Source organism: Aristolochia californica, unplaced genomic scaffold, assembly GCF_029961685.1.
Source record: "Aristolochia californica isolate CCGP_79_NKW_82.1479 unplaced genomic scaffold, dmAriCali1.0.hap1 SCAF_3, whole genome shotgun sequence".
NCBI classification, from domain to species: domain Eukaryota; kingdom Viridiplantae; phylum Streptophyta; class Magnoliopsida; order Piperales; family Aristolochiaceae; genus Aristolochia; species Aristolochia californica.
Genome location: NW_027181992.1, coordinates 7,416,748 through 7,430,344, shown reverse-complemented (window position 1 = coordinate 7,430,344; position 13,597 = coordinate 7,416,748). Strand labels below are relative to the sequence as shown.

The 13,597-nt window shown below is 38.1% G+C and overlaps 2 protein-coding genes across 2 annotated transcripts; both read right to left on the bottom strand.

Moving 5' to 3' along the window:
- Window positions 1-47: 47 nt before the first annotated feature.
- On the bottom strand, window positions 48-2,593 carry LOC137958939 (bidirectional sugar transporter SWEET16-like). The gene is made up of 6 exons (XM_068806157.1): window positions 2,366-2,593; window positions 2,188-2,224; window positions 1,870-2,080; window positions 1,584-1,745; window positions 1,148-1,267; window positions 48-520 (listed from the first exon to the last, which is right to left on the bottom strand). The coding sequence occupies exons 1-6, from the start codon at window positions 2,397-2,399 to the stop codon at window positions 347-349; spliced, it is 738 nt and encodes a 245-aa protein (XP_068662258.1). The 5' UTR covers window positions 2,400-2,593; the 3' UTR covers window positions 48-346.
- Window positions 2,594-6,089: 3,496 nt separating this feature from the next.
- On the bottom strand, window positions 6,090-8,133 carry LOC137959269 (bidirectional sugar transporter SWEET16-like). Its single transcript, XM_068806656.1, has 6 exons — window positions 7,997-8,133; window positions 7,860-7,896; window positions 7,537-7,747; window positions 7,008-7,169; window positions 6,735-6,854; window positions 6,090-6,628 (listed from the first exon to the last, which is right to left on the bottom strand). The coding sequence occupies exons 1-6, from the start codon at window positions 8,031-8,033 to the stop codon at window positions 6,323-6,325; spliced, it is 873 nt and encodes a 290-aa protein (XP_068662757.1). The 5' UTR covers window positions 8,034-8,133; the 3' UTR covers window positions 6,090-6,322.
- Between the last annotated feature and the right edge of the window lie 5,464 nt (window positions 8,134-13,597).

The following is a 13,597-nucleotide window of genomic DNA, read 5'->3' as shown; positions in this document are numbered from 1 at the left end:
TCTCACAATCTTATCAAATATATAAGAAAGTGAGAAAATACGGTGAACTTAAAAAATTTATATTGCCAAAGAATTTCTCCAAATTACTGTAAATCATTACCCATACTAGAACTTGACAACAGAAAAGGGTGGCTTATACATCTCTCGTGAAATGCCATTCACCAAACATGATCGAGGTATTGGGATGACATTCGCCATGGTTGGATGAACTGAAAATAGCAGCGTGCACGTCCTAGCAAGTGCATGCGTTTTCAATCAAAGGAAACAAACTGAAGATCCATCCTTTGTATAACGCCTGTAATTCATCCCATATCTTAAATAATGGTCTTCTTCCTCCTCTTTGAATCTAAGCCGCTGTGATCTTGCCATCATCTACTTCATTAACTGCCCTTGATTGGAATAGTCTCTGCCGAGCTTCCTCTAGTTCCTCTATTCTAGAACCTGCTCTCTTGGCGTTCCTGTAGGTGGCGTAGAGGATCAACTGAACGACTCCGAAGACAAAGCCCGTCCCGTTTGGCACCTGCAGAAGCAGAGACCGAAACCATCAATGAAAGCTAGAAGTCTTTGATCGATGCTACTCGTATTTGAGTTTTTGCTCTTGATGCTACTGGTATTTGGTAAAGAAGATTAATCAAGAAATGCATTCACGAAATTGGGTTCCCGAGCATCAGAAAATCATCGGAGAAGAAGGGAAATTTTTTTTTTCTTCTTCGTCGTTCCTTTCCAATACTTTCTGGAAGAAGTCTGTGAGGTTACATCTTCGTTTCTCTGTTACTTGGATGTACAACAGAAGGCACTTCAGACCGGACAACAAAGTAGAAATCAAGTTCCATCATACAGCTCAGAAATCAGAATTGTCAGATGGCCAGTCCCATCACACACTTCATTTTGTGGACTATGAAACTCTACTTTTGATTAGGTTCCCAGGAATACAGGAAGAGACAACTCATCTAAGATAATGATTCTAGCCCCATCCGTCAAAAGCGCACATGTTAAACTTCAGAGATCCGGTTCGGATTTATTGACTGGTTGATCTAATGAACTGGTGAGAATCCCCAAGATTTTTCTGTTTTTGCGTTTCTAATGAAGCTGCAGACCATGTAATCCATGAATACTGAATGAGAAGGCGAATGAGAAGGCGACTCACCCCGACGAAGATGTCTCGTTCCAGAACCGAGTAAAACGTCCAAATTCCTCCATTGATGAACAGGGAAAATGAGAGAAAGAACGGCATATACTCCACGCTCCTCATTGTTATCACCGTTTTCTGTAGAAATGACCAGAGAAGGATTAGTTTTGAGTACTTTAAACGAATTAAAAACCCAGGTTTAATAGACGACTGAAAATTGAAATCCATTCTTTCGTAGGGAACAGGAAGGGACCACCGGACTAAAAGCACTGGTCATCTTTTCTGATGGAACGTAGCAACCCAGCTGGAATAATTATTAATACAATGTGGAAGAAAGAGAAAGAAAATGGTTTTCGGATTAAAATCCTTGGTCGTCGATCGTCAACCTGCTGCTGATAAACGTGGGAAGTTTTTTATTTTTCAATTTTCATTGAAGAGGCGACAGTGATTTTACCATGGCAGCTAGAGGCGAAGCGTACATGACGGTGGTCAGTCCGACACACAAGAGCCCAATCACAGTCACTTGCAGAGTCCCATGGATGACAAGGCGAGTCACCAGAATAGCTGCGCCCAGAAAACCCACGTCCAGGATCGCCACACAGATGCCCGTCTTGACCTAGAAGCCGTCAAAGGAAATCCTAACACTGATCGATCATCGATGGGGAATACATTCATAGTGGGTGTGTGTGGTGGTGGTGATGAACTTCGAAGAAGGACCAAGCAACACAGCAGTCTCTCACCCTTGTAAGCGGAGGTGCATAAATGAGGAAAAGAGTGACGTAGATGAATTCCAGAACAACGCCGACAGAGTTGACAGTGGCAATCAGATACCCACCAGGCTTCGCCATGCCATAGTAAGTCCAGAGGGAAGAACTCAGAAATGTACAGACATATGGAAGGCCTTCGAAGTCCTCCGTCGACCCGCTCTTCACTATACGGAAGAACGTCGGTCTGCAATGGCGACCAAAACATTACTCATGTAAGACGACCATTAAGGAAAAGATTATAGATTCGTAAGCGTCTAAAAGGTTTATGGATTTTCCGGCCGGAAAACTCACATGGGAGAAGCAAAGATTAACAAAGAGGTGACATTCCCTGAAATGGAGGAAAGCAGCGACAAAGATCAGCCTGATCATCTCTTTAAGCAGAGTGTATATATAAAACGGAAACGACGAAAACAGGAAGAATAATGGTGAAAAAAAGCATCACAGAGGACATGAAAATTTGAAAACTCACCGACGACTCCTACAATGAAACTAAGAGTCTGCATCGATCCTTGACGAACAGTACTGAGAAGGTTCAAGTTTTCCTTCTGGAGCTAGCTTGAAGGCGCAGGCTATATATATATATATATCATCTTCCTGATCACCGGCGAGTATCTATTATATTAGCTCCGTTGCATTTTAATAATTGATCGCTTGAGAAAATATCGGCAGCCACACTACCCAACAACTGAGGACTGCCACTGAACAAATGATGACCATTAAAATCAGATGAAGGTGGTCGGTCGCCATCTTGACACTTTTCTTACAGATACGATTGAATGGTAGATAATCCGGGCCTGCTTCTTCTCTTCAGAATACAAAATACCATTGAAGTAAATATAATCTAGATGAGTTCCTTAGTTGGGGTCACATGCAATGCCTAAGCTTTAGGAACCTGTGATTCTTGGCAGGGCCGTATACACTTTTGAACAAGTCTATGTCATTTATGTCCAAGGGAAATCACGAGATGCTCCTTTTTACACTTGTTTGAAGAGATATTTTTAGCTAAGGATGGATGACTAAATCTTATTAGAAGATCCACATATACAATTTAGAAAATTTATAATATTACCCTAATTTTTTTTATAAATACTAACACAAATAACCAACTTCTGAACTTAAATTTAAAAAATACCCAATGTAAAGCCGCCAATTGTATGTGTGTACTGTCCAAGGTGACATGTAAGCTTTGACCGCTTACGTTGTGCCATGTCATCACGCCACATCAACACCTAAAGTGTTTAACAATATGTCAATCAACACATCATCAAATAAGCATGTCACCATCCATGTAGGATGCCACATCATCATAACGCGTCATCACATATCGCATCAGCACTCCATGTCAGCTTATCTTTTTTCTCCCATTTTTTTTCATTATTGCTTCAAGTTATTTATAATTAAAAATATTTTAAAAATATTAATTTTTTGTTTTAAAAAATTTACACATTTAATTTCATTACCTTCACTTTAATATAATAAAAATATATGATTTGATTATTATTTTTTGTTGAATTTATGGACAAGAGAAATACTTCATTGACTTATTATAATTAGAGTACATGAACCTCTAGTTATAATAGAGGAAAGTAGTAGAGTCCAACTACAATTAAACTGTCTTTGTCCCAATTATACCCATACTCTAATACTTAAAGATAAGTCCTAACATAATTAAATTACCTAATATAAATAGAACACTAATATGATTAAAACACCTTTAAACTGAAACTCTTTTGTGAGACCTCTTTTCATAATAATCATAGCTCTGTAAGACTTCTTCTTGTGTAAGACTCATAATGTCACCTCACATGATTATGGTGGGTCCTACCAACTCGTGTGATCATGGTGGGACCATATCTTATGGGTTTGGGGCATCTTCCTACACACTTGGATATGTGGACCTTCCTTGGTCGTGTGGGCTTGGGCCCATCTTCCAACACTCCCCCTCAAGCTGGGGGTGAGAAAACATCATAAACTCCCAACTTGTTGCAAATGATGTATATGATCTTCTGGTATAGAATGACAGTCCTCCATATCTTCCAACACTCCCCCTCACATTGGTGTTATCTACCACGAGGCCTGACTGGCATAAGATAAGTGAGAGTAAAACCACTCCAAGTCGTATGACATCGATCCATACTCCAATCATAACTCATGTTGGATGTAGGGCACACTCTTATCATTCGTAGGTAGTGACACTCTTATCTTTCGCAGGTAGTGCGTCTATACGCAATACTCAAAAGTGTAGTAAAACTCCTCCATCACCGTGTCCCTTCATAGGACAACAACTCTCAAGTGGCAAGAGTAATACATGCCAATTAAGGGGGGTAACATATATGTAGTAATAAGGTCCTCCATCACGGTGTCCCAACCCGGGCATCGACTCTCAAACGTGATAAGTGGGTAATGCCTGTCATTCACAAGACGCCCACGAGTATATATATAAAATAGTCTAAATGGACTTTAAACACCAATATGTATATATGTATGGACTTAAACTCCCTACCGAAGCAACACGCACAAGGTTGTCTCAAAGATGTATGTGAGAGTCAAATAAAGGATAGTAGGAGTAAGGTTGTCAAATAACCAATAAGTAATAGGTAAATAGGAAGATAGGATTTTGAGGCCACCACTTCTTCAATAATAATGTCTCATCCAAAAAGACACAATAGCTGCAGCTGAAATGGGCCTGGGCCCATATAACATTAACCAAAATAATAAAAAATCTTTGTAAAAGGACCCATGAAATAATCTGATGCGAGTATCTGCACCAAATAATACGTTGGCCAAGAAATATGTTGTGAATACTTCAAAATAATAATCCTGCCTGAGAAATAGAATCGAGTCAAGTCGAGTCACGTATCACCAATAATTACCACAATTATTATTGTGAGTCAGGACTTTTAGTCTTCAATTTTTTTTGTTGCAAAAATTTATTCTTAGATGCAAAAACTTCATCTTTGTGGAAAAGAGAAATACTTCATTGACTTATTATAATCAGAGTACATGAACCTCTATTTATAATAGAAGAAAGTAGTAGAGTCCAACTACAATTAAACTACCTTTGTCCCAATTACATCCAAACTCTAACACTTAAAGATAAGTCCTAGCATAATTAAATAACCCAATATAAATAGAAGACTAACATGACTAAAAGACATTTAAACTGAAACTCTTCTATGAGACCTCATTCCATAATAATTGTGGCTCTATAAGACTTCTTCTTGTGTAAGACTTCTTATTGTGTAAGACTCATAATGCCACTTCACGTGATCATGGTGGGTCCCACCAGGTAGTGTGATCATGGTGGGTCCATATCTTATGGGTTTGGGCCCATCTTCCAACACACTTGCATATGTGAACATTCCTTGGTCGTGTGGGCTTGGACCCATCTTCCAACAATTTTTTAAAACAATTGTGTAAAATTTTAAAGTGAAGGTAAAATTTTACACATTTCATTTTATTACCTTCACTTTAAAAATTTTACACATTTTATTTCATTACCTTCAGTTTAAAATTTTACACATTTCATTTCTTGATTTCTAATGCAGCATGTGGTGACATGGCATCCTACATGGATCATCATATGGTTGTTCGATGACGTGTAAAATGACATGTCGTTAGACCTTCGGAATCTGATGTGGCATGATAACATGACACTACGCAAGCAATCAAAGCTTACATGTTACATTGGACTGTACACATGTGTAGTTAATTGGTCAAAGTTGGTTATTTTTTATATTAAGTTCAGAAGTCGGTTATTTGTGTTAATATTTATTGAAAAAATTAGGTAATGTAGTAAAATTCCCTATAATTTATTGGCAATTGGGAAGTAGGAGATAGAGTGGATGTTTGGAGGGAACTAATCAAATCTAATGAAAAAGGAAAGAAAAATACCAATCAATTTTAATTTTGAAGAGACATGGACCTCAACCAAATTTTCTTAGCTTTAGCACACATCTAAGCAGAGAATGACTACAAATGCCTAGTTCCCATCATTGGTGGTCCATGAAGTATACAAGAGTTGAGTCTCTTCTCTATATTTGCAGCTCATATTTTTTTCAGAATTATGCACTTAAGTATATATCAATTCTTCAACAAACGCATTTAGTTACTCTTGCAATAGATTGAATTCTACTATTTGAAAATCTAAGATAAGAAGTCCAGAATCATATGGGCCAGTAATAGAATTCCAGAAAAAAAAAAAAATCCAGTACTTATATTGCTATGTATACTAACACCCCATTCATGAAAATTCAAATGCAAATATTATGAAATTTATTCCTAGACTAAAATCTATAGCATCTCGGTTGGCCCTAGGGATTTCAAGTCTAAAACCCTTCCTATTGATGTGTATGTTACAAAATTTTCCACCTCTTTCGGGGAATTTATTAGTTATCACCACCCAGTTGCCCTTGGTTCATCGTCCTCAAGTTTCTTCATCGTGTTTATGGGACTGACTGGAGTACAGTTCGTAGGGAGTCAAAGAATAGGTCTTCAGAATCCTCTGAAGGCTAAGCTGCCTAGACACTGTCGGCTTCGGCATGCTCCTTCCCTTGATGAGGCTTGGCGTTTTCTGGGTTTCACTTTCGTAGGCTCCCATCTCCACCAGGTGAGCAGAGCCTTCTTCTTCCTCCGCCTCTGTAGTCTTTGTTGAAGCTGGCCTGCCCTTTTTGTATACAGCGTAGAGAATCAACTGGACTGACCCCAGCACGAAACCGATCGCATTAGGCACCTGCAATTGTGTAATGAAGCCAATGAAGAAATCTGTAGTCGAGTGGTTCTGAAATATTTTTACCATGATTTTTGGCAGGGGAACAAATGGACAGAGACTGGCTTACCCCAATGAAGAAATCTCTGACAAGGATAGAATACACAGTCCAAACTCCTCCATTGAGAAAGAGGAAAAAGGAGAGGAAGAAAGGCATGAACTCCACACTCTTCGTCTTTATTACCGTTCTCTGTGTTCACAAGCACCCTCCATTAGGGTCCATGATTTGTCAAGTTCCTCAACAGACTCGCTCATGCTTCTAATGCTTTTTTCCCCAAGAAGACAAGAGCCTCCATAATCCAGACTAGGCAAAGTGAAAAAAAGAAAGAAAAAGGCTATTTACCATGGCGGCCATGGGAGAGCCGTACATTCCTAACGTCAGACCGGCGCACAGGAAACCCACCACAACTATTTGTTGGCTTCCATGTAATGCAAGAAGAGTAATGGCAACTACAGCTCCCAGAAACCCGATATCCATGGCCAGGAACAATTTCAGTGTCTTTATCTGAAAACATATTCGGGTTAATTGCAATCAAGAAGCTAATTAATCCACTTCTTTCATCTGAGAAGCATTGTTTCGGCTGCTAATGGAATTCTGATAAGAAAACAGAAACACTGGCTACTTTTTGCAATGAAATAATTTTCTTTGAAAAATACTTCTACTTTTGCCTCTGTGCTAACAGTAAAATTACACAAGGTTGTGACAATGGTCTGTAGAGCTCCTTGTTGACATGACATGACTCAAAAAGTTTCCAGAGGCAGGTAGGTGAAGCAAGGAGCCTTAGAGACTGAAACCACAGTCCCGGTCCCTTGCATGGACTGCACAGGAGAGGGAACGGTCACTTTGGATGCGGGAAGAAGACGGTGCTCACCTTTGTGTCTTTAGGTGCATATATGAGAAACAAAATGACGTAGATGGTCTGAAGAGCAGCCCCAGCTCCATTAACGGTAGAAACGAGTAAACCATCCGGCTTCAGAAGCCCGTAGAAAGTCCACAAAGATGTGCTCAGAAGTGTAGCCACATAAGGAATACTCTTGAAATTCTCTGTGGATTTTTTCTTCACCACTCGTCGAAAAGTCCCACTAATTTCCCAAAAAAAAAAAAAAAAAAAAAATTGCAGTTACCAATTCTAGAGCCGAAAAACGAAACCTAAGAAGGGTACCCTTTACTCTGAAGAACGATAAAATTACTTACATTGGGGAAGTGAAGACCAGTATAGAAACTACGTTTCCTGCAGAAGCATTTTGATTACAGGTAATAGTGAAATCAGTGGAAGGTGATAGACAAAAACTTCAATTCGACTTGGTGAGTTTAAGATATCTGAGACTTACCGATGATTCCAATGATGAAGCTGAGGTTTGCCATCATGGCAGGAGCTCAAAGAGAAAGAAGAGTTGCAGGTAGAAGGTGGGAGAAACGAGATGGCGTGAAGAGACGTCCTTGGATGATATTTGGATCCACAGACATGTAATTGCAATCGTTTGATGCCTGCCACATGTCCAGTTTGGTACTCAGCTGGCCTTGTTGCTCATAAGTGGCATTTGGACCACTTTTCATGGCTTTCCTTGAATAGCTTTTTAGCTTCTTTTTTTTATTTCAAAATATCTCCTCAATTTATATTCTTTCCTCATCTTCTGCTACTTTACAAAGAAGTTAGGCCTAAAAAATCATGTCAGCTGCGTCTGTGTTGAGACGATGATCTTGCACCAAAGACGTGCATTATTTGACACCCTTTTGAGCTTAATCGAGTGAGAGACGAGCCAAATGGGTATCGCTTTCGTGCAAGAGGTCATTCACACCTCTTCATATGGAAAATAAGAGAAAATATTTACTGCCTGCTTCTGTTTCCTTTCTTTAGGTGGATACGAACTCCTATCTGCTGTGACCTAACGTCTGCTTTTCACCGAACACTGAAGAACAAAACTTTGGCACGGTAGTGAGGGGTTCTTCGAGCTTCGGAAGTGAAAATGCAAACTGAAGGAATGCTCGTGTAATTTCCTTGAAGAAGACCAGAAAGTTTTACAGTAGGGGTGTACCACGTCGGCAGCTTACCGGTGAAATATCCACCAGAAAGTAGGCGGAGTTGACACCACTAACACAAATCAATCACCATTCAGAAACAAACAAATGTGGGACTGGTCTTTTTTGTTTTATTCAAGGATCCTCAAGATCTTTTGAGTCGGATAATGTGAGCTCTCGAGCGTAAAGAAGGAAAAGATCCTACCAGACAACCCGAGCTCACAAATCATTCCCCACCTGTTCGCTAAAACGGAAGTAATGGAACATGTTAGAAAATACTCCCAGGGGTATTTTTGGTCATTTTACCCTTCAGGGGTATTTTAGTTATTTTACTATTTTAGTGGTTAATTTTTTTTATGTAATCTTAATTCTGCATGTTAAATTAAATCAGTGATTAATTATTTATATATATGGGATGTGTAGTTAGAGAATTCGGAAAATTAAGGTTTATTAAGTATGTAGGGGTATTTTTGTAATTCATAACTGAAAACACCTATTTAAGAAGTCTGGGAATTCATGCATAGTTCCCAATGGAGCCCTTAAAGCTCTTTAGAAAAATTTTCTTCTCATTTTCTCTTTTTTTTCTCAATTTTCTCCTATTCCTTTACCCAAATCTGAATTTTTACATGGTATCATAGTCGTAAATCGTTGTTGGGAGCATTCTACTGCAGATTCTTGCCATTTTAAAAGAGGATGACCTACTAGAAGGAGAAAAACTATATAACTTTAATGTTAGTTCATCAAAATTAAGTTTTTTTTTCTTTGTCATAACCTTAGGTTACTAATCTTTATGAATCATTGAAAGATTTTCAACACTTTGATTGCTCTAATTGGGTTTTTTGAGATCTACGTCACCCAACCAGTGTTGGATGCCTACATCATCACTCAATTAATAACGTTACCCCTAATTTCTACCACTTTTGTATGATATTGGTTGAAATTACTGGTTATTAGATTGTTGAAGTGCGCATATCCTGTTTCTGTGCCCTAACCCTAATTTTGTGAATGGGGCCCACCTTGGTGATAAATGTGGAGATTGTCTGGAAGCTTAAATTGGTCATTATGTGATCAAATATAGATATTATGATTGAGACAGGAGAAGTTTATACCTCGGCAAGAGTAAATTTTGGGTTTGATGGAAATGATACCATCATGAATACTTCTGAGAAATTAACAGGGCCTAATTATCTTAACTAGGCTAAATTTGTCAAAATGTATCTTAAGGGTAGAAAGAAGTTGAAGTTTATCCGAGATTATCCGCCAATGCTTCCATATGATAATTGAAAGGTAGAGGACAATAAAGTTATGACTTGGATAGTCTATAGAAATCAAGTGATAAACTGTGAGATAGCAAAAACTATGTGGTTGTCTCTAGATTCGTTATATGCACTGAAGAGTAATCTCTCTCGAGTTTATGAACTATATAAAGACTTTTTGGGTTGAAAAGATAAAATCAAACTATTACAAAATATTATAGTGCATTCCTTAGGATATGGCAGGAGATCAATGTATATCATCTTTTTACTACGGATGAAAATGAGTTGACAAAACAACAAAATCTGCTACTAGGTACAAAAATTTTAGATGGTTTAGGTGCTGAATTTTATGTTATTAAAGCCCAGGTGTTAGCTTAAGATGAAATCCCTACTCTCTCTACCACTTTTTATCGGATTATGAAAATTGATAAGACTATTGTACCTAGAACAGGTAAAGGAGGTAAGATAATGGAAGCCACTGCTCTTAATGCTTCCAACACTACATCAACCCCTATAGATTCCTCTAGAGGTAGAGGTAGAGGCTGAGGTAGAGAGGGCCCAGGCATATATAGAGGATGTGGTGATGGTAAGTCAGAAATGAAGTGTATTCATGATGGTAGAAATAATCATTATTCTGACAAATATTGGGTTAAGTTTAGGAAGCTCACATGGGCTAATTCTACAAGTCCTAATACTAGAAGTGGAGTTTAGATTCTTCTATGTCGGTTACATTAGGTGCTCCAAATGAAATACAACAACAACAGTAGATTGGTCAGGGCATGACCCTGATCTTTGTTGCTTCAACCTCAACATTTATAGCTCATGCTTCTATCCCAGTTCCTAGGTCAACCAGTGTTGACTCAGGTATGGCAATTCATTATTTTCACACGTCACCATCCTGAGTTCTTGACTCATGTCAAGTATGTTGTCATTGTCCGATTTAAAAGAATCTATACTTGTCAAACATGTTAATCGTGCATATGGTTTTGCCTCTCCTATTCAAGGAGTATGCAATATTACTCTTTCTTCCTTTTTATCTCCTCTGTCAACGCTTTTTGTTCCCAAGTTTCCTTTTAAATTTGTTGTTGGTTAGTCATCTAGCCAAGCCAATGAGTTGTTCCCTCATGTTTTATCCTACTCATTGTGTTTTTCTAGATCTCACAATGAAGAAGACGATTGGTTCCGCTCATTAGAGAGATTGACTATACTACTTGGAGAACCATATGCAGAATAATATTTAGGTGTTACAAACCGCAGATTCTCCTCTACAATGGCACTTGCGGTTAGGTCATTCGTTCGTAGCTAAACTGACTTAAGTCTTTCCAAATTTTCCGTCTAGTTCTTCTTTTCTATGCGATGCATGTCAATTAGGCAAACATCACATAAGTTCGTTTTCAGTCTCGTCTCATAAAACCAGCCATCTATTGAGATTGTACATTCAAACATTTGGAGTCCTTGTCCTGTGAAAAGTCAGTTTGGTCATCGGTATTTTATTTTCTTTATTGATGATTTTAGTATGTCTAGTTGGATTTACTTTCTTAAGGAGAAATTTGAGGCTTTTGATGTATTCCAACTTTTCTTCAATGAAATAAAAATCAGTTTATTGTTTTGTTTCATATCTTGCATACTGATAATGGCCTCGAGTTCATGAGTCATAAATTCCAAGTCTTTTTGTCACGAACATAAAATTATTCATCAGACATCGTGTGTATTTACCCCTCGGCAAAATGGCATAGCTGAACGTAAAAATCGCCATTTACTGGAGGTAGTTAGGATGATGATTATACATATGAATGTGCCCAAACTTTATTTGAGTGATGTTGTTCTTTTAACATGTTTCTTGGTTAATAGAATGTCTTCGTTTGTGTTAGAAGGAAAAATTCCTATGTAGGTCTTTTTGACATCTATGCTATTATTTTCTATTTCTCATCGTGTGTTTGGATGTGCCTGCTTTGCTCATGTATTTGGTTCTTCCAGTGGTAAGTTGTCTCCCCGAACAGTTAAGTGTGTATTTTTTGGATACTCTCGCACACAAAAAGGATACAAATATTTTTACCAATCCACTAGAAAAACACATGTATCTGCTGATGTTACTTTCTTTGAGGATGTACCTTTCTTTTCATCTTTGTCTTTACCCTTTGATCTTGTTTTCTCACCTGAATAGGCACCAGTTATCCCTGTACTAGTTGATGAGCCCATTGGACTGTTACAAGCTATCACTGTCAAGAAACCGTTACAAGTATGTAAACGTCGGAAAGAAGTATGACCACCAACTCTCTCACCAGACAATGACTCTGCTCCGTCTCAAGATCCTGGAGGTAATGATCTACATCTTCCTATTGCACTCAAGAAGGGTGTCAGGTAAAGTAAAGGTACGTAGTATCCATTATCTCAGTATGTGCCTTTTTGTCTTTATTTGACTCCTATAAAAATTTTGTTTTGTCCATTTCTTATTGCACTATCCCTTCTTTAATGCAGGAGGCATTTTCGTCTCCTCATTGGAAGCAAGCTATGGATGTTTTGATAGATCGGGACACTTGGCAACTGTGTGATCTATCATCTGGGGCCAAAGTTGTTGGCTATGGGGTTCTCAAGGAATCATTGTGATCACCATTTGCTTGTGATGAAGAAGTCCTCTAGAATTGTGGTGTTTTTGGTTTACGTAGATGACATTATATTATTAGGAGTGATATTTCTGGTATAGAGGATACCAAGTCTCATTTGTTTGCACATTTTCAAACTAAAGACTTGGGACTGTCGAAATACTTTTTGGGCATTGAAGTGGCGAAAAGTAAAGAAGGCATTGTGATGACATAATGTAAGTATGTCACAGATATATTTCAAGAGTATGGTTTGTTGGGAGTCAATCTAATTGATACCCTAATGGAAGTTGGACATGATCTCCATGATGAGTAGAGTTATGAATTAAATGAAAAAAAACAGTATCGAAGGTTAGTGAGAAAGTAAATTTATGCAACAGTTACTAGACCTGACATTTCTTTTGCAATAAGTATAGTGAGACAATTTAGGGAACTTTCTCAGAAAGTACACTTGAAATCCACACAAAGAACTTTGAGGTATTTGAAAAGAGAGCTAGAAAAAAGTCTTTTATTTAGACCCAACAATCCTACGAAGATAGAGATTTTCTCTGAGGCAAATTATGCAGGATCCAAACATGACAAAAAAATCCACCTCTGGATATTGTGTCTTCCTAGGAGAAAATTTGGTGTATTGGTGAAGTAAAAAGCAAAATGTTGTAGCCCGGTCTAGTACAGAAGTTGAATATAGGGTGATGGCTCGCACAATGAGTGAGTTAATTTGGGTTTGGTTAGTCTTACAAGAATTGGTTTTCAACCAGGATGAGCCGATGAGCATGTCTTGTAATAATCAATCACAATCTTTACCGCAAGTAACCCAGTTTTCCGTGAGAAGACTAAACATATAAAAGTGGATTACTACTTCATTCGAGATGTTGTGATGAAAAAGGATATAAATGAGTCCATTTGTTTAATCTAGAGATCAGTTGGGAGATATTTTCAAAAATACCCTTGGCAAACAAGAATTTATATCGTTCTACAACAAACTGTGATTCTTGGATATACATGCTTGGAGAGTGTTAGAAAATACATCCAAGGTTATTTTGGTTATTTTACCCTC

Coding starts and splice junctions, on each gene's coding strand:
- LOC137958939 (XM_068806157.1), bottom strand. CDS start 2,399: ATGCAGACTCTTAGTTTCATTGTAGGAGTCGTCG. Junction 2,081..2,187: donor TTAATCTTTGCTTCTCCCAT/GTGAGTTTTCCG, acceptor TCGCCATTGCAG/ACCGACGTTCTTCCGTATAG. Junction 1,268..1,583: donor CTTCGCCTCTAGCTGCCATG/GTAAAATCACTG, acceptor TCATTTCTACAG/AAAACGGTGATAACAATGAG.
- LOC137959269 (XM_068806656.1), bottom strand. CDS start 8,033: ATGATGGCAAACCTCAGCTTCATCATTGGAATCATCG. Junction 7,170..7,536: donor ATGCACCTAAAGACACAAAG/GTGAGCACCGTC, acceptor ATATGTTTTCAG/ATAAAGACACTGAAATTGTT. Junction 6,629..6,734: donor TCAGAGATTTCTTCATTGGG/GTAAGCCAGTCT, acceptor ACACAATTGCAG/GTGCCTAATGCGATCGGTTT.